Here is a 25186-nt window from a genome sequence, read left to right as displayed (position 1 = left end):
CGAGTGCCGGCTTTTATGTACAATTTAGACATCTTGGACAGCTTCAACTTTTGGTTTGGTGCTTGTTTTCTGAAGACCAACTCTCATGATATTAAATGGACATCTCAGTCCTTCAGAGAACATGAAGAGAGCAAGCCTATCCCGGTGTAATTAAAGTTTAACACATTAGCAACCCTTCGTTTTTTGTTTTTTGTTAACTCCTTCTTCCCTTAGCTTCTTTTATTCTATTTTTATGTGAGTTTGTAAGAAAGTAAAATACAAGGGTAAGAAGAAGAATACCTTTTCTCCTGCACTTCCTTTGTACCGTGGAGCGTCCCACCAGGCAGAAGCCAGCGCACAAATTAACAAGGGGCGAGAACCATACCGCCCTCTTTGCCTTTTGTGTCTTCTCTCTTTTTGTTTTAGGAACGCAGACGATTTGCAGGCAGCGTTAATAAACGAGTCCCCGAGTTATTGCATAAGCCCCCAAACCGTGTACGGTGACTTTTTATCCGTAGCAAGTTCGTCGCTAAGAATGATTTATTGAGCAGCCAACTTCTGTTCTCAGCGGGAAGCCCAATACAAGTGAATATTAAAAGGTCACATTTGTCTGCTAACTGGGAGACGTATAATGAGATGTCAGAGAGTCAGGCTGCGAGCGATGACAATTTGGAAAAAGCGCAGGATGGGGGAAATCTTCAAAAAAAAAAAAAAAAAAAGACCGGTGAATGTGTCATTAGCAAGAGTGTGAGGACGGGAATCCGGGAGGAACATTTGCATTCCTTGTGGACTCGGCTACGTGCCCCCTATGGGGTCCACCAGAAGAGAAGATACGCATCGGACACCTTTGTCACTCTGTCTGCTTATTGATCTCTTCCGCCGGAGAAACACTTCGATAAGTGGCAGCTATTTATAGGTCGCTGCTTGGTAACAGTGCCGAAATATATTCTGGGAACATTTTATCAGGGAAAGAATCTGAGTTCTGGGCACGTTTGGCCGCAAAACATCTTCTGCTATATGAAAGAAGTAAAAAAAAAAAAAAAAAAATAATCAATTGTTATAAAATAGATTTTCTTTTTTAAAAGCAATCCATTCTGTAAAATGATTAGTTCTGTCTGTGACCCCACTGAGAAATTTTCACTCACTTCCTGTCCCTGTGACACCCATACAAGAAATGGGGGAGTGCGGTGGTTACTGGGACATGAAGCATGAAGGCAGAGACAGCAATCAAACATTGGCAGAAGCTCTAAGCCTTTCCCTATGAAAAATGTGGGGGGGGGGGGGGGGCCAATAAGGGGTAGAACCAGGCCAGCCCATGTGTAGCAGGTCCAGACCCCTCTGCTGACCTGATGAGACCTAGGGCTGTGGGTGTCCTCAGTGTGGCTTCATAAGGGGCCCCACCACTATCATGGTGGCCTGGGGATCCAGCTGAAAACTTTAGAGGAGAATTAGAATCTCCATGCTCTGCCCACCAGTCTCCAGCTAGAAGAGGAGATGACTGTGGGTGGGGGGGCAGGCCTTTCCAAATGTCTGCACAGGGAGTAATCGCATGTGTAAGTCTGTGTGTCACTCACCTGTCCAATCACTGCTGGCACTTATTTTATCCTCCTAGAGAGCCAGGCTCCCAGCTGACACCAGGGGCCCCTATGTCTGGATTATCTCCCCTTCCTTGATCTATGGATCCTGCTGCTAGCTCACATTTGTAAGTGCAAGGTATGGCTCATCACAACATACAGGGTGCTGAGCAAGGTCCATAAAGACATGAATGAGCGGGTTTGGGGTGGGGGAACTTGACTGGCCTGCACAGAGCTCTGACCTCAACCTGATAGAACACCTTTGGGATGAATTAGAGTGGAGACTGCGAGCCAGGCTTTCTCGTCCAACATCAGTGCCTGACCTCACAAATGCGCTTCTGGAAGAATGGTCAAACATTCCCATAGACACACTCCTAAACCTTGTGGACGGCCTTTCCAGAAGAGTTGAAGCTGTTATAGCTGCAAAGGGTGGGCCAACGCAATATTGAACTCTACGGACTAAGACTGGGATGCCATTAAAGTTGTAAAGGCAGGTGCCCCAATACTTTTGACAATATAGTGTATGTGGAAAAAACTGAAAGGTTTTACTGATGGACTTCAACACTCCTACCTTGGGTCCCATGGTCCCATCCTTTCCTGCCTTCCCCTCGGGGCCCAGAAGACCCTAATAAACAGAGAGTACGATTAAGGCTGCAACAAGATAAAATAAACTCAACCAGAATCAAAGCAGATCACATTTTCCTCAAATGCTGGAATCTTTGTTATCTTGACTATATTTAATAGTAGGTCACTAACCTGGAACAAGCAGGCAGCCAGGGAAGTCAAGATTCCTAATCCATCTGCTAAGCAGGATCTGCGATAGAAGAGGGTCTACACTCACCTGTCCCTCCAAACTTCACCCTCTTGCAAAATGTGATGCCTGTTCCCCCCCCCCCCCCCCCCCGCTGCATTCTGTGGCTCCTCCAGCTGGCCCCTACAACAGTAGCGACATAGAAGTCTGCGGAATAAACTACTGCACGTAGCAGGGGACACAGGCATCTGACACTGAGTCCTGAATGTAAAGAATATCCATGCAGCTGGCAGTGGGACAGCAGAGTACATACCCCACTCTACTGCTGGTGCGGCTTAGCCGTATTTTTGCACACAGCGACAGAGTTATTTAAAAAATGGCAATGTCAAATCAACAGAGGCAGCGTCCGTATTTTCATCTTATCAGGTTCCTTTTAAGCAAAATACTTCATAATGCAGAATAAAAAGACCGGGCTGGTAAGAGAGGAGACATCATAACTACCTTTCTGAGGGCCCATGAAATGCTGCGGTTTCACTATTCTCCAGCCATAGCAGGTAAGCAACTGGTCAGGTGAGTCGAATACCTGCTCCCCCACAACATGTAATGGTTCACCTTACAGGCTCATAAGTGGAATACTTGCTTCCCCATCACAAGTAATGGTTCTTCCAACTAGCTCATATGTTGAATACCTGCCCCCCATGTAATGGTTCTTCCCACTGGCTTATATGTTGAATACCTCCTTCCCCGCCACAAATAATGGTTCATCCCCCGGGCTCATATGGTGAATACCTGCCCCCCCATGTAATGGTTCTTCTCACTGGCTCATATGTTGAATAACTCCTCCCCTGCCACAAATAATGGTTGGTTCATCCCACAGGCTCATATGGTGAATAAATGCTCCCACTGCCACCTGGTTCATACAGTTGGTTCACATCTCAGATACCTGTTCCCCCTACCATACTCAACAAGTAACGTACTCTATTCCCCTGGAACTCTGGATGTACTCAGAGCTCCCAGCTCATGGAAATAATCCATTCCCCCAGAACTCATGGATATGTCCCATTCCCCAAAAATGCCCAGCTCATGGAAGTACTCCATTCCTCCATAAATCAGAGTTCTCACCTCATGGATATACTCAATTCTCTTGGAGCTCAGAGCTCCCAGCTCATGGATATACTCAATTTTCCTGGACCTTGGAGCTCTCCCCTTATTGATATACCCCATTCCCCTAAAACTCAGAGCTTCCACCACATGAATATGCTCCATTCTCCTGGAACATAAAGCCCTCACCTCTTGAATATAGTCATGGAGCACATCTATGAGCTGGGAGCTTAGAATCCCAGAGGAATGGATAACAGAACTCAGAGCTTCCAGCTCATGGAGTTAATTCATTCCTACAGAACTCATGGATATGTTTCATTCCCCTGGAACTCAGAGCTCCCAGCTCATGGAAATACTTAATTCTCCTTGAACGTAGATCTTCCAGCTCATGGAAATACTCCATTTCCCCAGTACTCATGGATATGCTCCATTCCCTGGAACTCATAACTCTCAGCTCATAGATATACTGCATTCCCCCACAACTCAGGGATAAACTCAATTCACCTGGGTGGGCCTAAAAGCTCCCAGCTCATGGATATACTCCATTTCCAGGAAGTCAGGGCTCCCAGCTCATCGATATACTCTATTCTGCTGGACCTCAGAACTGCCAGCTCATGAATATACTCCATTCTCCAGAACTCATGGATTTACTCCATTTCTACAGAACTTATGGATATGCTTCATTCCCCTGGAACTCAGAGCTCCCAGCTCATGGAAATACTCCTTCCCCCAGCAACTCAGGGCTCCCAGCTCATGGAAATACTCCATTCCCCCATAACTCATGGAAATACTCCATTCCGTGGAACTCAGAGATGCCAGCTCATGGATATACTCTATTCAGCTGGACCTCAGAACTGCCAGCTCATGAATATACACCATTCCCCCAGAACTCATGGATTTACTCCATTCCTCATGAACTAAGTGCTCCCAGCTCATGGAAACTTTCCATTCCCCTAGAACTCATGGCTATACTCCATTTCTCTGGAACTCAAGGCTTCCAGCGCTTGAAAATACTCCATTCCCCCAAAACCCATGGATAGGCTCCATTCCTTGTAACTCATAACTCCCTGCTCACAGATATACTCCTTTCCCCCAGAACTCATGGCTATTCCCTTGGGTGGGCTTCAAACCTTCCAGCTCATGGATATACTTGATTCCCAGGAACTCATGGATTTACTCCATTCCTCTTGAACTCAGAGCTCCCAGCTCATGAAAATACTCCCTTCCCCCAGAACTCATGGATATACTCCAATCCCCCAGAACTCAGCATACCCAGCTCACAGATGATATACCCCATTGCCCTTAAACTCAGAGCTTCCAGATCATGGATGTACTCCCTTCCCCTGAAACTCAGAGCTCCCAGCTGATAGCGCTTCTTCTACTCCAACTTCGGTCATGCAGGTGTGCTCACAATCATAGAGACATTCTGTTCTTTTACCTGTAGTCCTGGACTTCCAATGTCACCCTTTTCACCCTTCATCCCTGGAGGTCCCTACAACGTGAAAAGACAATAATTTCTAAATGTCACCCAGATAGCATGTCTCATCAGTTCCTAACAAAGAGACCAGATCTGAAGGATATCTCCCCCATAATCCTCTATTCTAATCCTGTTCTCCTCCATCATCTAATACGCTAATAAAAGGAAGTTTTTGATGAATATATTAAAGCATTTAAACCCAATCACCAAAATCTCATAGAAGCTTTAACATATTAATGTCATTTCATTAGTTGTTTTCATTAATAAATCCAAAGCTTTCATTAAAGTACATCTAAAACCAAAGAGGTAAATGTAATATATTGTATCTTGCCACTCATTAGGAGTCCTCAGATGTCCTTAAGCTGGTCATACTCTAGTGGTCCAAAGTTTTTTTATTTTAAGAAGATTTGTTGGATTTTCTAATCACAACGATGGCTATACACTAGTAGATTTTTAAACAAACATTTGTGCAAACATTCCCACTACATTTGACAGTCTGACAAATGTCATTTGACTTAGCTTTTAATACTCAAGTTTAAAAACAAATGGACTTTCATTGTAAGAAATTTGCTAGTTCAATAAAAAAAAATTCATCCTTCTCCTTTGAATTTTCTTATATTTATGGTTGAAAGCAAACAATGATTTCACCCCACTAATAGAAAATTGAACAAATGTTCTTAAAAAGAAAAAACTTTCAAACAAAATTCTACTGGGGTATGGATAGTTTTGAAATCTCAAAGGGTCCTTGAGTGCCTTTTAGAGAAGGGGAGGTCCAGATGCATGGTGGAGTATCAGGGAAAAGAGGTAGGAGTTTGGCTGATAGTATGGCCAGCTTAAGTTGGGATCAAGTGGACATTCAAAGTGGGATCAAGTGGACATTCAAAGTGGGATCAAGTGAACATTCAAAGTGGGATCAAGTGAACATTCAAAGTGGGATCAAGTGAACATTCAAAGTGGGATCAAGTGGATATTCAAAGTGGGATCATTCAAAGTGGGATCAAGTGGACATTCAAAATGGGATCAAGTGGACATTCAAAATGGGATCAAGTGGACATTCAAAGTGGGATCATTCAAAGTGGGCTCAAGTGGACATTCAAAGCGGGCTCAAGTGGACATTCAAAGCGGGCTCAAGTGGACATTCAAAGCGGGCTCAAGTGGACATTCAAAGCGGGCTCAAGTGGACATTCAAAGCGGGATCAAGTGGACATTCAAAACGGGATCAAGTGGACATTCAAAACGGGATCAAGTGGACATTCAAAACGGGATCAAGTGGACATTCAAAGCGGGCTCAAGTGGACATTCAAAGCGGGCTCAAGTGGACATTCAAAGCGGGCTCAAGTGGACATTCAAAGCGGGCTCAAGTGGACATTCAAAGCGGGCTCAAGTGGACATTCAAAGCGGGCTCAAGTGGACATTCAAAGCGAGCTCAAGTGGACATTCAAAGCGGGCTCAAGTGGACATTCAAAGCGGGCTCAAGTTAACATTCAAAATGGGATCAAGTGAACATTCAAAGTGGGATCATTCAAAGTGGGATCAAGTGGACATTCAAAGTGGGCTCAAGTGGACATTCAAAGTGGGCTCAAGTGGACATTTGAATTGGGATCAAGTGGACATTAAAAGTGGGATCAAGTGGACATTCAAAGTGGGATCAAGTGGACATTCAAAGCGGGCTCAAGTGGACATTCAAAGCGGGCTCAAGTGGACATTCAAAGCGGGCTCAAGTGGACATTCAAAGCGGGCTCAAGTGGACATTCAAAGCGGGCTCAAGTGGACATTCAAAGTGGGCTCAAGTGGACATTCAAAGTGGGCTCAAGTGGACATTCAAAGCGGGCTCAAGTGGACATTCAAAGCGGGCTCAAGTGGACATTCAAAGTGGGCTCAAGTGGACATTCAAAGTGGGCTCAAGTGGACATTCAAAGCGGGCTCAAGTGGACATTCAAAGCGGGCTCAAGTGGACATTCAAAGCGGGCTCAAGTGGACATTCAAAGCGGGCTCAAGTGGACATTCAAAGCGGGCTCAAGTGGACATTCAAAGCGGGCTCAAGTGGACATTCAAAGCGGGCTCAAGTGGACATTCAAAGCGGGCTCAAGTGGACATTCAAAGCGGGCTCAAGTGGACATTCAAAGCGGGCTCAAGTGGACATTCAAAGCGGGCTCAAGTGGACATTCAAAGCGGGCTCAAGTGGACATTCAAAGCGGGCTCAAGTGGACATTCAAAGCGGGCTCAAGTGGACATTCAAAGCGGGCTCAAGTGGACATTCAAAGCGGGATCAAGTGAACATTCAAAATGGGATCAAGTGAACATTCAAAGTGGGATCAAGTGAACATTCAAAGTGGGATCAAGTGGACATTCAAAGTGGGATCATTCAAAGTGGGATCAAGTGGACATTCAAAGTGGGCCCAAGTGGACATTCAAAGTGGGCCCAAGTGGACATTCAAAGTGGGCCCAAGTGGACATTCAAAGTGGGCCCAAGTGGACATTCAAAGTGGGCCCAAGTGGACATTCAAAGTGGGCCCAAGTGGACATTCAAAGTGGGCCCAAGTGGACATTCGAAGTGGGCCCAAGTGGACATTCGAAGTGGGCCCAAGTGGACATTCGAAGTGGGCCCAAGTGGACATTCGAAGTGGGATCAAATGGACATTCGAAGTGGGATCAAATGGACATTCGAAGTGGGATCAAATGGACATTCGAAGTGGGATCAAATGGACATTCGAAGTGGGATCAAATGGACATTCGAAGTGGGATTAAATGTACATTTGTTTTCAACTGCAGTAATGAAAAAATCTGGGTAAGCGGGTTGGAAATTTTTTCCTGAACAAACAAATTTTCAAGAGTTTATGTGGTAACAGCCACTCATTAAAAAATGGTGCATCATTTTAAAAATGTAACTGTACCAAAACGCATGGTATTGTGGTGCCATTCATTTTGGCGCATGTGTTACCAAGATGTGCGGGGGTGCTATTAAGAATTAATGACACCAGCACACATCTGTAAAAGAGCAATGCATGCTTGTGCAATGCGGGAAAGCAAGCGTTCCTACAACGAAACAAGTGTGATCGAAGCCCAACACACTTCCTGTCTTAGCGTGACAAAGCTTACTCACCGTATGAATGAATGAATGAATGAAATACTTATATAGCGCACAATGCGAACTGAATCGCCTCTAGGCGCTGTGGCGAGCTTTGATCATCTGCTAAAAGAGGAAGGTCTTGAGTTTTTTCCTAAAAGCCAGGTGATTTTCTTCCAGGCGGATGTTGATTGGTAGAGCATTCCATAGCCGAGGCCCTTGGACAGCGAATCTCCGATCCCCCTTGGATTTATACCGGGCTTTGGGCACGAGGAGGAGGTTTTTGTTGGCTGATCGAAGACTGCGGTTTGGTGTGTAATGATTTATTTTCTCCATTAGGTATTGCGGAGCTTCTCTATGCACGCATTTGTGGGTGAGGCAAAGGGTCTTGAACGTGATCCGATTTTTTACGGTTAGCCAATGTAAGCTCCTCAGTGAAGGAGAGATGGATTCCCAGGGTACTCACCGAGTAACAGCGTTCTCACCCGAGGACAGGATGTGCATTTTGACTTCTCTACCCCTCCTCACCCATAACATAGAAGGAGGCATTTTGTAGACTGCGCTAACCCATTGTCCCCTCCCAACATCTCACTTTAGAAATTCAAAGCTAGCCGAGAAGGACCCTGGAAAAAAAAAGGTCACTGTACCATCGGACCGGTAACGGTTATCCCACGAATGCCAGGGGAGCCCATGCGTCCTCCGCCACCTTCTGGTCCCACCTGTCCAGACACGCCTTGGTCTCCCTGAGAAAGAACACAAATCCTAGATAGCTCTGTAACCAGACAAGAGTCAGAAATATCCTGAAATATACCAATATTCCTATTTACCATTTCATCAGCAGCCCATGGCAGCTCTGCAATCCCGCTGATTGCATCAATTCGCAGTTCTCTCCCCAAAGTGGCAAGCGCTGATTTGCAGCAGGTGGGAGATGAAGAGATGGTCTTGGTTAAGTCCCTGAGCGCAGACCCCCGCGCAGCAAGAAGCGTGATAAGAGAGATAAAAATACCTCCGACTTGTAGCTCACGGTGTGCCACAAATACCTGAGAACACAGTCTGCGAGCCGTGGCAGTCCTATTCCTCTGCATGTTTGTAGTGCCATTTGGCAGGACTACCGCCCACAGCGAGCTACTCTACCGAGTGACTTGTCACCAGCTGTGTCCAACCTATTAATCACCTAACTACTAGCTGGCAACCCCCCTTCATTAACAGGCCATTTTTTTGTGCTGTGAGACTAACAATTAGACATGTGCAATTTGTTTTGTTCCAAATTCGTTTTTTAACTAATATTTTCAAATACGAATAATTTTTCCAAATATTCGTTAATTCGAAATTCAAAAAATCAGACATTTGGAAATTCAAAAATTGAAAATTTGAAAATTCGAAATTCTAAAATTCTTAAAATTCATAAATTAGAAATTGGAAAGTCCGAAAACTCTGAAATTCGAAAATTTACAAAAATTCAAAAGAACAAAAATCTGAAATAATAACTAACTAATAATAAGTTAACTATTACTATTAAATTATAGGTATTGGAATTTCCTTTCAAATTTGGCTGTTAGTGAACATTACGAATTTATCCAAAGTTTTACGCTTGTGATGGCAGTGATTGGTTCACAGCAATCACAAGGTACAGAGCACACTGTGATTGGCTCTGTACTCTGCACCTGCATTCTCAGCTGTCCAATGACAACTCGGTCACAGTCATTCATGGGTACACTGGCTGCCTGTGTGCGTCAATATGTTTATAAATGGAGCTCCAGAAAACTGAATCTACCACTCCACCACCATCCCTTCCACTCATGTCCTCCAGCCAATTAGGACTCATGCTATGATGTGTATCTGAGAGACTTAGCCACCACATATCATCGTTACATTGCAGGCATGGGCTCCATTCATGAGTTTTGTATCCTTGAGCTACCCGGGGGGGTCGCACAACAAAAACGGCTCACAGCCCAGAGGAAGCGTATGTGTTAGATGAAGACCACCTTTTCTTCAAAAACTGCTTATTCCTTAACAATATGATATGCATGGCACAAAATGTTAGTACATACCACTGGTCCTGGCTCGCCCTGCTCTCCTTTGGACCCTCGAGGTCCTGGAGGCCCCTGCAAGTAAAAATAATACTTTTGATCACACAAAGTAACTACTCAACATGGGTTGGTCCATCCAATGCTTAAGCAATAACTGGGTTCCTCTATCTCTCAGATACTGATCGCTGCAGCAGGAGGAACCTCAACCTTCCAACTGTGAAATCAATTAAAGAGAACATCCAACGGGAGGCTGCGGCTGATAGACGGGGCTGAAAATCTAGATATAAGGCAGAGCTGACCCTTAATGTAGACAACCATGACACATTGGGATGGCCATTCTTAACATAGCTGGTACTGAATTATTACAACTCAAAACTTACCGGAAGTCCAGGAGGGCCGGATGGCCCAGGGACATCGGAGGTGCAGGTACAGGCAGAGGCCAGGGCAGGGCATGTGTTCTCATCCCTCTAAGAGGACAAAAAGAGATTAAAGAGGTGCATTGGAGACTTGATGAGAATAAATGCAGCACACTTATAAAGCAACACAATAAAAAAGAAAATCATTTTAACCCAATGATTTAAGCCAATTCCAGGTTGTTTTCAACCAATACAAAAAGTTCTAAAAAAAATATAAACCACAACTGCCTCTTCAGTGTGTACACATCATTGCAACTCAAAGTCCTTTACGAAACCTTTACATTATTAAATAATTCTTTGAGTTTTGAGTATCTTCCCTTTAGTGGGTTTCTTTCAGCAGAACCTCTGCTGAGATGACAGGACAGGCCACACAGAGGGACCATTGTCTCTCTATCAGTCTGAGCAATTTGCCAGCTGTCCTGAGACGGGGAATACAATCAATGTGCAGCATGGCGAGGAAGGCAGTATGGCATTGTGGAAGGGCCGTCTTTAGCACAGGGCAAAAGAGGCAGCTGCCCTGGGCCCAGTCATTGTTGTGGAGCCCAAAGCAGCTGCCCCTTGAGCCTGTACTGCCCACAAATAGTTGATAAATGAATTTGGGGGGTGGCCCAAGAAAATATTTGCCCAGGGTCCAATTAATATTAAAGATGGCCCTGCATGGTGTTTTTGGCACTGGGATCGCGGCACACTAATTCTAGGCTTCCAGGAACTGATAAAACAACTCACAATCCTGAAGCTCCTCTAAGATGTCACAGAAGTCTCTATCACATACCCCTCTCCGGGGGGGGCACAATTGAAACATTTTATTCTAGAGCCGCCCCCTGCAGTACTCTCTTTTCTGGACTAAATGACTTCCATGGTCATACAACCTGGAAGACTGAGTGCAGACTATGGGGTTGATTTACTATAGCTCGAGAGTGCAATGTCTGGTGCATCTGTGCATGGTAGCCAATCAGCTTCTAACAAGCTTCAGCTTGTCCAATTAGGGTTTGACTAATAAAAAAAAAAAAAAAAAAAAAAACTTGGAAGCGAATTGGTTTCTATACAGAGCTGCACCAGATTTTGCACTCTCCGGCTTTAGTAAATCAACCCCTATGAGTCTAGGGCAGTGATGGCGAACCTTGGCACCCCAGATGTTTTGGAACTACATTTCCCATGATTCTCATGCACTCTGCAGTGTAGTTGAGCATCATGGGAAATGTAGTTCCAAAACATCTGGGGTGCCAAGGGTCGCCATCACTGGTCTAGGGCATCATATCCACCCCCCCCCCAATGCCTAACCAAACCCTCTAAACCAGCCTTTCTCAACCATTTTAACACAGAGGAACCCTTGAAATAGTTCTGTGGTCTTGAGGAACCCCAACTAAAAATTTGAAATCTACAACTCATGATACATTGATGTGATGGTCAGTGGGAAGAATGGTCCTTACACTTGTGGTCATTGGGAAGAATTATCTCCTTACAGATAGCTAAAAAGATCAATAGTGTGAGTGGGAACTTATCTGAGAGGCAGAAATTGCCCAATGCTGAAGGAACCCCTAGCAACCTCTGGAGGAACCCTGGGTTTCTACGGAACCTAGGTTGAGAATCACTGCTCTAAACCCTGAACCCAACACTGACCTAACCTCTGTACTAAACCCTAACACTAAAGTCACCCTACCTTAATCTAAACCTGCACAAGTTCTATGCGCACCCCTATACAGAGCAACAGATAAGAGGAATAATATTCAGCTATCATGGGTCACCTTGGCCAGGACATCACAACATCCATCTCCAATGGGAATCTCTGAACCACAGACCATCAGGAATGACTGGAGCTGCAACTGGAAGGAATGTACAGAAAGGGTTAATGAAGCCTGGTAAAGTGAGGATGACCTTGGAGGAAATGAAGATTGGTTTTCTTTATGTTTTCTTTCATTATTATGATTGGGACTAAAACAACATCTCTCACCTAATCAGATGACTCAGTAGGAGGTTTCAATCAGGCATAGGGAGCTGAAAAGCAAGCGCCCCGCCTGCTGTGTGGTCTCAGGGAATCCTTTCTTGTGTATTTAATGTTCATTTGTAAAAGAAAAAATATCTATTGTTGGTATTTAGACATGTGCACTGCCGAAAAATTCGTTTTTTTTTTTTCCGTTTCATTCGTTTGTTTTTTTTCTTTATCGGGTCATTCGTTATGATCACAATTCGGAAATTTGTGAATTAGTATCAAAATACCAACGTATAGCAACGGCGGGCGGTCCGTAAGTGGTTAAATATCAGTTATTCGTTAATAAGAGTTCTGTAATTTTTTTCAGGTTGTCAGTAAAAAAAATGTGCTCCATCAGTAAAATTTTACATGTTTTGTCAGTAACAAATGCTGTGGGAGGTTGGCAATACTGTCTGTGTCCCTGTTGGAGAGATGCTGTTCCAGAGACCTAAATTAAGGGAAAATCCTACGTTTGCTTGATTGTCACAAGAGGTGCTTTGATTAAGGAGAAAATGTCTAAAACTGGGAATTTCCCTCACTTTGGAAAAATTTCCTGTGGCTTCCTGTTGTGTCACCAAGACAGGAAGTGAAGGGAAACCTCCCTAGAAAAACATTGCCAGACAACAGTTAAATATTGAAAAAAGGAAAGCTGGGAAGTGGGGAGCAACAGTTAAATTGGAAGGAAGCCTTTGTTTTTTTAGAAATAGAAATACCGTATATACTCGAGTATAGGCCGACCCGAATATAAGCCGAGGCCCCCAATTTACCCCCAAAAAAACTGGCAAACTTATTGACTCGTGTATAAGCCGAGGGTGAGACATGCCTGTCCATCCCTGTGTGTGTGTCCGTCCATCCCTGTGTGTCCGTCCATCCCTGTGTGTCCGTCCATCCCTGTGTGTCCGTCCATCCATCCCTGTGTGTGTGTGTGTGTCCATCCATCCATCCATCCCTGTGTGTGTGTGTCTCCATCCATCCATCCATCCATCCCTGTGTGTGTGTGTCTCCATCCATCCATCCCTGTGTGTGTGTGTCTCCATCCATCCATCCATCCATCCCTGTGTGTGTGTGTATCCATCCATCCCTGTGTGTGTGTGTGTCTCCATCCATGTGTGTGTGTGTGTGTGTGTGTGTGTGTGTGTGTGTGTGTGTGTGTGTGTGTGTGTGTGTGTGTGTGTGTGTGTGTGTCCAGCCTACCTGAGTCCCGAGCCTTTGTCCCGAGCCTCCGTCCCGTGCCTTGCCTCCTTGCCTCCGTCCCGTGCCGTGCCTTGCCTCCGTCCCGTGTCGTGCCTTGCCTTGCCTCCGTCCCGTCCCGTGCCGTGCCTTGCCTTGCCTCCGTCCCGTGCCCTCTTCGTCGGCGCCTCGGCGGCCATTGTAAAATTCAAAAGCCGCGCCTCCGCCTTCGCCTGTGATAGGCGGAACACTGAATTTCCCAGCAGCCTGTGTTCCGCCTATCACGGACATCGTATCATCCTCGTCCGTAGTACGAGGATGATACGATGTCCGTGATAGGCGGAACACAGGCTGCTGGGAAATTCAGTGTTCCGCCTATCACAGGCGAAGGCGGAGCCGGAGGCGCGGCTTTTGAATTATAGAATGGCCGCTGTCTGTCTGCTCGACACGCTGATCGAGCGGGCAGACAGCGATGACTCGAGTATAAGCCGAGGGCAGTGGCGGAACTACCGCCATAGCAACACATGCGGGCGCTATGGGGCCCGCAGTCAAGTGGGGCCCGGTGAGGATAGGCGCCGTGGCTCCGCGGGAGATAGCGGGCGGCTCCGCGGGTGGTCCGCGGGCGGTCCGCGGCCCCGCGGGTGGTCCGCGGGCGGCTCGCGGCTCCGCGGGTGGACAGCGGGGGGCCCGCGGGTAGTCCGCGGCTCCGCGGGTGGTCCGCGGGCGGCTCCGCGGGTGGCTCCGCGGGGGGCCTGCGGGTAGTCCGCGGCTCCGCGGGTGAGAGCGGGTAGTCCGCGGCTCCGCGGGTGGTCCGCGGGCGGCTCCGCGGGTGATAGTGGGAGGCAGATGAAAGTGGCCAGTCCGCTTGTGAGAGAGTGGGCGTGAGTGGGCTGGCCAATCAGGGATCTGACGGGCGAGGGAGCATAGAGATGACATCATCTCTCCCCGACCTCTCATCCCTGCAGTGCAGTTCCCCCTCACTGTGCAGGCAGCCAGGAAGCAGAGAGATGACATTATCTCTCTGCTGCCTGACTCTGTGACACAGCAGGAAAGTGGCAGAGCAAGTGACAATCCATAATGTGTGACAGGCGACGTGGCAAGTGACAACCCGGGACGTGGCAAGTGACAATCCGTAACGTGTGGCAGGTGACGTGGCAAGTGAAAATCCATGACGTGGCAAATGACAATCCATAATGTGTGGCAGGCAACGTGGCAAGTGACAACCAGGGACGTGGCAAGTGACAATCCGTAACGTGTGGCAGGTGACATGGCAAGTGACAACCTGGATGTGGCAAGTGACAATCCGTAACATGTGGCAGGTGACGTGGCAAGTGAAAATCCGTGACGTGACAAGTGACAATCCGTAATGTGTGGCAGGTGACGTGGCAAGTGACAACCCGGGACGTGCAAGTGACAATCCATAATGTATGGCAAGTGACAATCTAGGATGTGGTAAGTGACAATCTGTAATGTGTGGCAATCTAGGACGTGGCAAGTGACAATCCGTAATGTGTGGCAGGTGACGTGGCAAGTGATAACCTGGATGTGGCAAGTGACAATCCGTAACATGTGGCAGGTGACGTGGCAAGTGAAAATCCGTGATGTGACAAGTGACAATCCGTAATGTGCGGCAGGTGACGTGGCAAGTGACAATCCGTAATGTGTGGCAGGTGACGGGGCAAGTGACAACCCGAGACATGGCAAGTGACAATCTAGGACATGGCAAGTGACAATCCGTAATGTGTGGCAGGTAACGTGGCAAGTGACAATCTGGGACTTGGCAAGTGGACAATCCGCAACATGTGGCAGGTGACATTCTGCAACGTGTGACAAGTGACAATCTGCATCTGGTGGAAGGCGACGTGGCAAGTGGACAATCCGCAATGTGTAGCAGGTGATGTGACAAGTGACAATTCTTAATGTGTGGTAAGTAACAATCCAGGACATGGCAAGTGACAATCTATAATGTGTGGCAAGTGACAATCCAGGACGTGGCAAGTGACAATCCATAATGTGTGGCAAGTGACAATCCAGGACGTGGCAAGTGACAATCCATAATGTGTGGCAGGTGACTTGGCAAGAGACAATCTGGGATGTGGCAAGTGGACAATCCGCAACATGTGGTAGGTGACATTCCGCAATGTGTGACAAGTTACAATCTGCATCTGGTGGCAGGCGATGATGGCAAGTGACACGCTCAGGGATCCCACTGATTTTGCATTATGGTGAGTTGAACTATTTCATTTTATATAACAGAACAGAAATTGGTTAGAAGGCCTGGAGGTCAGCAATGTGTTCCCTTCAGGGGCTGCATACAGTATACTGCATACTTTGTTGTTCAAAATTAATATAAGCTGTTGCCTGGGTACTGTGCCACATGGGTGTGGTAGTCTGTTGTTTAATGGCATTAGTTCATTTTTTTTTTGGTGGGGGGGGCCCCATACAACATTTTGCTATGGGGCCCTGTGATTTCTAGTTACGCCCCTGGCCGAGGGGGGCACTTTCAGCCTCAAAAAAGAGGCTGAAAATCTCGGCTTATACTCGAGTATATACGGTACCTGCTCATAGGAACAGAAAGTGATATTCAATATGGCACTGTACATTTGTATGTAACATTGGGCTGATAGCTGTGCTGGGAGTTTCAGCTTCCCTGAAATATGGGCTGCTCATTTAATAACTAAGAATAAAAAAAAATAAATAAATAAATAAATAAATATATATATATATACACACACATATACATACATCTATCTATGTGTGTATATATATGTGTGTGTGTGTATGTATGTGTATGTGTATGTATAGATATAGATATAGATATATATAGATAGATATCTATATCTATATCTATTAGTTGGGGGTTGTTTGGCTTAGTGTAGAGCTTACCAGTGAGCTGAGTCCATGCCAGATACACAGTTCAAGAGCTTTTTGGCCCAAGTTTATTAAAGAAAATGTCCATCCAAAATTCCCACACAGGGGTTTCAACTTTAAAGCAATAACAAATTAAAAATACCGAGCCACTTGGCTCTCTGGTCAGCACTGCTGTTCAGGCGTTGACCTCGGTCCTCTGGACCCCGTAACTATGTCCCTGTTTGGTACCCACTCTGTAGCTCTGGTGACACTCTCTCTTAGCCCTTGTACACACGGTCGGACATTCCGACAACCAAATCCGTCGGATTTTGTCCGAAACTGTTGCATACACACGGTCGGACAAAGTTGTCGGGAACAGAACGTGATGACGTTATTTCATTACGATGGGACTACGTTCAGGCTAGTAGCCAATAGCTTTGGTGTAGGAATTTGATCTGAGCATGCGTGGCACTTTGTCCGATCGGAATTCTCTACACATGATCGGAGTATGTCCGATCGGAGCATTTTGTCAGAAAATTTTACCAACAAGTTGGAAAACTTGGTCCATCGGATACTCCGACAGAAACAGTCCGATGGAGACCATACACAGTCGGAATATCCGACAAAACGGTCTGATCGGACAAATTCCGTCGGAATCTCCGACTGTGTGTACAAGGGCCTACAGCTTCCTGGCTGCTACAGCCCACGGGCTTGGGCCCTTCCGTCAGACCGTCCTGTTCCGACAGGCACATTTCTCCCTTGCATGCCTAGACTCCTTGGGAGGGTTGAGCCCAGAACCCTGGTTCTGGCTCTGCTATAAGCCCAGGACCCACCTGCACAATCAAAAAGTCAGACTCCTGGCTGTTCCCAAATCCCGGTCCCATTATTGGAGATTCCATCCCACCCAGATTGCTATGGAATCTCCAGGCTCCAGGTCCCCAACTGGATTTTACCAACCACAGAGGAAATGGATTAAACAGTTTCCTCCAAATTAAATAATCCTCCTGGAGCCTCTCAACCTGCCTATTTGGGAATCCTGGGCGACAACCACTAGGGCAGGGAACCGTACTGTCACAATATATACATACACACACACAGTATCTCACAAAAGTGAGTACACCCCTCACATTTTTGTAAATATTTTATTCTATCTTTTCATGTGACAACACTGAAGAAATGACACTTTCCTACAATGTAAAGTAGTGAGTGTACAGCTTGTATAACAGTGTAAATTTTCTGTCCCCTCAAAATAACTCAACACACAGCCATTAATGTCTAAACTGCTGGCAACAAAAATGAGTACACCCCTAAGTGAAAATGTCCAAATTGGGCCCAATTAGCCATTGTACCTCCCCGGTGTCATGTGACTTGTTAGTGTTACAAGGTCTCAGGTGTGAATGGGTAGCAGGTGTGGTAAATTTGGTGTTATCGCTCTCACTCTCTCATACTGGTCACTGAAAGTTCATCTTTGTACCTCATGGCAAAGAACTCTCTTGTTACTCTACATAAATATGGCCTAGGCTATAAGAAGATTGCCAAGACCCTGAAACTGAGCTGCAGCATGGTGGCCAAGACCATACAGAGGTTTAACAGGACAGGTTCCATTTAGAACAGGCCTCGCCGTGGTTGACCAAAGAAGTTGAGGTCAGGTGCTCAGCGTCCTATCCAGAGGTTGTCTTTGGGAAATAGACGTATGAGGGCTGCCAGCATTGCTGCAGAGGTTGAAGGGGTGGGGGGTCAGCCTGTCAGTGCTGAGACCATACGCTGCGCACTGCATCAAATTGGTCTGCATGGCTGTCCTCCCAGAAGGAAACCTCTTCTAAAGGTGATGCACAAGAAAGATTGCAAACAGTTTGCTGAAGACAAGCAGACTAAGGACATGGATTACTGGAACCATGTCCTGTGGTCTGATGAGACCAAGATAAACTTATTTGGTTCAGATGGTGTGAAGCGTGTGTGGGGGCAACCAGGTGAGGCGTACAAAGACAAGTGTGTCTTGCCTGCAGAGTCAAGCATGGTGGTGGGAGTGTCATGGTCTGGGGCTGCATGAGTGCTGCCGGCACTGGGGATCTACAGTTCATTGAGGGAACCATGAATGCCAACATGTACTGTGACATACTGAAGCAGAGCATGATCCCCTCCCTTCAGAGACTGGGCTTCAGGGTAGTATGCCAACACGATAATGACCCCAAACACACTCCAAGACGACCACTGCCTTGCGAAAGAAGTTGAGGGTAAAGGTGATGGACTGGCCTAAACCCTATTGAGCATCAGTGGGGCATCCTTGTTTTTTTTTCAGCTGCTGATTAGGCCTGTGCTTTCAGCTCACACTGGAATATATACCATTGTAGGTCCAGTTCACTACTGGTTCGTTCACTTGGTTATCATTTAAGCCCTGATGAAGGGGATGCGCAGACCCCCGAAAAGCGTTGGGTATTTCTTGACTTGTAGCCCTGACCTTTAACGAAATAACGTTGTGTCTGGACCTCTTAGCGGTGGTGTGGCACTTAAATTTCAACCCTTCTTACATTACGATCCAAGGAGGCTGTGGAGATCAGTGCTGGGACAAGGTCATCAGGTCTGGCGCCATCTTTCCCTTTCCTCAATGGCCATGGTGTATGACCTGGGACATTAAACAGTCTTCTACAACCTCAACTTAGTAGAAGAGTTTGGCTGTTCCTCGCCCAGTTTTAAGCCTCCTACACAGCTATTTCTGTTTCAGTTAATGACTGTGTTTCAACCTACGTATGATGTTGATGATCATTTGCACCTACTTGGTATAATTGGTTAATTAACCAATTAACCTGACTCTAATCCTATAAAATCCCTGACTGTACAAGTGTAAGAACTGATGCTGATTGGAAGCGAAATATTGATTTGATTTAGATTTTTCTTCTGTTCACTCACTTTGCATTTTGTAAATTGATAAAAAAATAAACAATTAACCTCTCAATTCTTTCTTCCCTATCTATTCTTTTTTCTCCTACCTAAGATTACTTTTTCTTTTATCTTCTTTCTCTCTTCTACTTTTTTCCCCCTATTCTCTATCTCCTCTTTCAATTTACTCTTTATATTGTTCTGGTAGCATACATTTTTTTTTTTGTTTGTTTAAAAATGAATAATTAAGACCTTTTTTTAAAATCTGAGGTCATCTTATTTTAACCTGGTCTAAGTTGGTTTTATCCTCTCTTATACAATGTATGACACAATCTTTTCAGTAGCTAGATCCATGCTAAAATTGTTTTAGTTAACCACTTCAGCCCTGGAAGGATTTACCCCCTCCCCCCTTCCTGACCAGAGCACTTTTTGCGATTCGGCACTGTGTCGCTTAAACAAAATTGACGTCTTTTTTTTCCCACAAATAGAGCTTTCTTTTGGCGATATTTGATCACCTCTGCCGTGTTTATTTTTTGCACTATAAACAAAAAAAGAACGACAATTTTGAAAAAAAAAAAATTTTTTTTTTACTTTTTGCAATAATAAATATCCCAAAAAAACATATAAAAAACCAATTTTTTTTCTCAGTTTAGGCCGATACATATTCTTCTACATATTTTTGGTAAAAAAAAATAAAAAATTTGCAATAATTATTGATTGGTTTGCGCAAAAGTTATAGCATCTACAAAATAGGGGATAGATTTATGGCATTTTTATTATTTTTTTTTATTATTAGTAATGGCAGCAATCTGCGATTTTTATCGTGATTATGGCGGACACATCGGACACTTTTGACACTATTTTGGGACCATTGTCATTTAAACAGTGATTAGTGCTAAACAAAAATACACTGATTACTGTGTAAATGACAGAGAAGGGGTTAAACACTAGGGGACGATCAAAGATTAATAGTAGCAATAAAAATAAAATGTAAAAAATATATATTAGTGATAATAATAAAAAATTGGTGATAATATGAGTGTAATAATAATGTAAAATGAAAAAAATATAAAATTAGTGATAATAAAAAAAAAATACATTATTATTATTACACTCATATTATCACCAATTTTTTATTATTATCACTAATATATATTTTTTACATTTTATTTTTATTGCTACTATTAATCTAATATTTTTTTATTTTCCCATGAATTCTTATGAAATTTAGGTATTTATTAAGTTTTCACTGGACTATTTTTAATTTATTGGACTTTATCACTTTACTGGGATTTTTCTCATTTCATTATTAACACTTTTTATTTATAATTCTTTTTTATAAATTATGTTTGATTTATTAGAGGGGTAGATCAACTTTTTTTCACTACTATTGCAATCAATTCATTAATCACTCATAGGTGTTTATATTTTTTTCTTTTGTTATCTTATTGTGTTTACTTGTATCTTGTAAAACTGAGCTGCAGCGATTTTTAGTTGTACTAGTGTAGATTTTGGTTTAGCGCGGTATTTATTTTTCTTTTTGATCTATTACAACTCAATATTATTAACATATATGTGATCTTTTCTTTTGCTGCCACCATATGTACTTATGTATACAAATTGTTAAAATTCAATACAAAACAAATTTGACAAGAAAAAATAAACATATTTAAGATAAGAAAAATAAACAAATGAAACTGTATATATTTCTAAAAAATAAATAAATAAATAAAAAAGCATTCTTACTTCACAGCATTTCTTCACACCTGCCTAAAACTTTTGCACAGTACTGTATTTCACCATCGTATTACCTCCCAGTGTTAAAGCCCGGAAAGCGATCCCACACAGGATCACATGGCGCAGAACGTCCTCCTAAAATGTCACTAATAACCTTATTTTCCATTTCACAGTATCATGCTTCAGGCTCCCTTCTCGGCTCTAAAAATACCACTTCTTGATGAATAGTCTGTGCCAAGTCTAATAAAGTGCTGATCGCTATCTGGAATCTTCACGTCGCAGCATGCATTCACTTAGAGAAATCCTAATTTTATTAATTCCTATTTCCTAACTGTAAAAGATAATGATCCAAATGTATTTTATTAAAGGGGAAAGCGGTCATTTCTTTGTGACATGATAGGAGGACAGGGAGATATTTTTTGTTGCGTGGAAAACAAACGGGTCACATTCGCCACTTATGGACACCATAAAAATAGCCGACGCTTTGGGCTTTGGGGCGTCACCTTAGAATGATGGCTTGAAATTTCCCGGCAACATGGTGGACCTGGATGGCAAGGTTGGCAAGGGAAAGGCGCCATTGACATATCCAGTCCCAACAGCCAGAGTCAAAAGTCAGAAGTGACTATCATAAAGGACCATCGGGACCAGCCATGTCTGGTAGGGGAGGAGGCCCAATTCTCTCTGCTGCAGTTCGGTCTCATTTACAAGTCTTGCCCCTCCCCCATCCTGTGACTAAACCGTGAAAGAAGAAGCAGCAGACAGATGAGCTCACCTCTGTCACTCTGCTCTCTCCTCCTATCAGCAGGTTCCTTGTTAGCACATGAGCATTATTCATGGCCGGGACAAGGAGGTGGGCTGGAGAGGCGGCTTCCCTGGGCACTGTGGTATCATGTGAGGAGGGGGGTGCACGAGGAGTTGAGGGGGAGGGATTTATGTTCGGTGGGGGAATTTGGGGGGCAGCAGGGGGTAATAATTGTTCTAGGAGGGGACATTTGGGGAGGGGGGGTTGGTAGGAAAAGTGATTTGGGGGGGATTTGTGTTGGGAAGGGTATGTGGGAAGAGGATCTGTGCTATGAGAGGATTTTTTTTGGGGGGGGGATTTTGTACCAGTAGAGATGATTGGGGGGATTTGTGATAGAAGGGAAAATGGGGTTAGATATGTGCTAGAAGGAGTAATGGGAGGTAGATTTGTGCTAGAAGCAGGGATTTGTGCTGGGAGGGGGGATTTGGAGTGGGGGGGGTGTGTACTTGAGAGGGGGGCTTGGGGATTTGAGTAGAGGATCTGTGCTAGGAGGAGTGATTTTTTTTTGGGGGGGGGGTGCTGGGGGGATTTGGGGAGAGAGGATTTGAGCTGGGAGGGGGAAAGGGGGGCAAAGACCTGTGCTTGGAGGGGAGGGGGTTTCAGCAGGGGGGTGGATTTTTCCTGGGAGGAGAGGGAATTTATGCTTAGGGGCTTTTCATGTAGATTAGGGCTCAAATTCTTTTGGGGGAGGGGGGATTTGTGAAAAAGAAAGGTGTAGGTGTGGCGCTGTTCCTCTATGAAGAAAAGGGGATATAAAATGTAAATGTGAAGTGATCAGTGCTACAAATAATGTAAAATTAATAATAATTAAAGCGGGAGTCCACAAATACTGCAGCTGCTGACTTTTAAAATAGTGACACTTACCTGTCCAGAGCCCCCGCGATGTCGGCACCCGAAGCCGATCTCTCGATCGTCTCTCGGGTGCTGCCGCCGCCATCTTGGGTATGGGAATCAGGAAGTGGAGCCTTTCGGCTTCATTTCCTGGTTCCCTACTGCGCATGCGCGAGTCGCGCTGCGCAATAAGGATGGACCCGCTGCCTCTGGGATCTGTGTGTTTCCCAGCAGGCAGCGGGGGACTTTCGGAAAGGGGCGTAATCTACACCCCTTTCCGCAGAGAGCTATCCCGGAAGTGGGTGCAGATACCTGTACTGTACAGGTACCTGCACCCCCCTCCCCCCTGAAAGGTGCCAATTGTGGCGCCGGAGGGGGGGAGGGTTCCGATGAGCGGAAGGTCCACTTTAGGGTGGACCTCCGCTTTAACGTGCCTTTGGGTCCTGACTATTAAAATTGATTTTATATATATATATATATATATATATATATATATATATATATATATTTTTTTTTTTTTTTTTTTTTTTTATTGCGGAAAAAATAGAAACCACAGAAGAACTCAAACACCACCAAAATAAATCTCTATTTGAGGGGAAAAAGGACATACATTTAGTTTGGGTACAGCGTCGCACGGTCACGCAATTTTCAGTTAAAAGAATGCAGTGCTATAACGCAAAAGATGGCTTGGTCATACAGAGGGGTTAATCTTCTGGGGCTGAAGTGGCTATAAAATATATACATATATAAATATATTATACGATTATATTATTTAATATAATAATAAAATGCTAATAATAAGATTTTTCAGGATTTATATAACACCAACAGTTGGGGCATCTCTCATTTGTGCAAATGATAGTACAGTTGCAATACAATTCAATAAAGCAGGGTTTGGAAAGCCCTCCCTCATGAGAGCTTAGCGTAATCAATAGAATGCACAGGTGACCAATTTTCAATCAAGTTGATCAGATATCCTATGAAGTTAATCAATTTCCTAAAACAAAATTCTCAAATATGTTCAACAGATACTTGTGTAATCAAAAGTGGCATTTCAGTAATTTAAGTCAATTGTAACTCAATTTTGAAGCTAAAATATTGATCAGCTGATCAATAAATGTTTTTCAACATATTTTCATGATTTTATCCAATTTGAATAAGCCATTGATAATTTATGAACTCTATGAGCACCATAATACCAGTCCAGAATAAGCAGTAAACCTACCCCATCTTATCCCCCTCAGTGATGGCGGCTCCCGTATAACTAGCCTGTCTCTTTAAAATCAAAGATGCCCAATTTTTTTTTTTTTAATACATTCCTGAAAGTCTTAGAGGCCCTTTAACAAACAACTCCATGTGCATGACAAGCATTTAGAATCATGTCTTTGGGATCCATCTGCCCGGCGTGACATGTGACAGCAGTGTTTAAGGACATCCGGTGTGCATTTGTCCCCCCCGAGCGTCCCCTGCGGCCGGCGGTGAAATGAACACATAGATTGCGCGAGGCATTATTTGGTCTGCCCAGCAGCAGTCTACTCTCCACGAACCCGAGCGGCTATAAATAGAGAGACAATATTGCTTCCCTTTAAACACCCTCCAGAGAGACGGACTTTCTTCTGCATTCTCCCCCGATGCCCGGAGTCAGCCTCAAACCTAAATCTCCTCCAAATGAGAGCCATTGATCATCGCAAATTTAAAATGTCTCCGCTTAAATAAAGCTAGATGACGGATGAGAATGAGGTCTTCTGTCTTACGGCTGGTTAGCTGACACTGGGGCGACACAACACAAGAGCGATGGAGGAATTTCTGCAGGCGCAGCCACAAAATGGATGATGGTTAACCCCTCATAGGATGCTGGTATGGAATTTACCGCTAAAGGAAACCCGTGCCAAGAGAAATGCTGGACTCCTGAAAATGCTACTTGTGGTGATAATGGGGTCTGATCGAGCCTACACTGTGTGAAAACAATGAAGGAGTGGTACTAAACACCAGGGTATCCTGATGTCTCTACTAGGCCATCATGGAAGTTAACACATTTGAATTTCAGCAGAAAGTTAGGTGGAATGTACAGATATCATAATCCTCAACCAAATAAGGTCTTCAAAGGACTTCTGATGAGGCACAATTAGGTAGTTAACTATATTGCCCTGTAGCTCTACACTCATATCTTTCATTCATATTCCAGAATGCCCATTTTAATGGATTTATTATCCTTAAAAGTGGTTACAATAATCTAGAAGAAGATTCTTTTATAGTTAGACACCAAACAGGCCAATATTGCAAGGTCCAAAAAGCTAATAAGGCACATTAGACCTGCCAGGAGAAAGATTCATTAGCTCTATATCATATTTGGAGAAATAGACAACCTCTTTCACACAGAGACAAACATGTAAGTAGTCCACTATCGGTATGGATTAACGTACCAAAAACAACAACACATGAAAAATGTATTGGGAAGAGTTCCAAGAAAGAAAGAAGGTACTTCAGGCAATCTTCTTAGTTTGAGTACAAAATTTGCTTTATTTAGGACATCAAAATATATATCAATAACCAAA

At 44.4% G+C, this 25186-nt stretch overlaps 1 protein-coding gene across 3 annotated transcripts in view; it reads right to left on the bottom strand.

Moving 5' to 3' along the window:
* COL20A1 (collagen type XX alpha 1 chain) overlaps positions 1-25186 on the bottom strand; it is a 153037-nt gene that overhangs the window by 18655 nt on the left and 109196 nt on the right. For all 3 annotated transcript variants that reach the window (XM_077460337.1, XM_077460338.1, XM_077460339.1), the window contains 6 exons: positions 12141-12218; positions 10360-10446; positions 10001-10054; positions 8597-8692; positions 4844-4897; positions 2125-2178 (listed from right to left, as the gene is read on the bottom strand). In XM_077460337.1, coding sequence (XP_077316463.1) covers positions 2125-2178; positions 4844-4897; positions 8597-8692; positions 10001-10054; positions 10360-10446; positions 12141-12218 — 423 coding nt within the window. The remainder of the gene's footprint in view (positions 1-2124; positions 2179-4843; positions 4898-8596; positions 8693-10000; positions 10055-10359; positions 10447-12140; positions 12219-25186) is intronic.

The sequence above is a fragment of the Lithobates pipiens genome, unplaced genomic scaffold, assembly GCF_037356315.1.
Source record: "Lithobates pipiens isolate NorthernLeopardFrog02 unplaced genomic scaffold, aLitPip1_a1.2 Scaffold_28, whole genome shotgun sequence".
NCBI lineage: Eukaryota > Metazoa > Chordata > Amphibia > Anura > Ranidae > Lithobates > Lithobates pipiens.
This window is presented reverse-complemented; position numbering and strand designations above follow the sequence as displayed.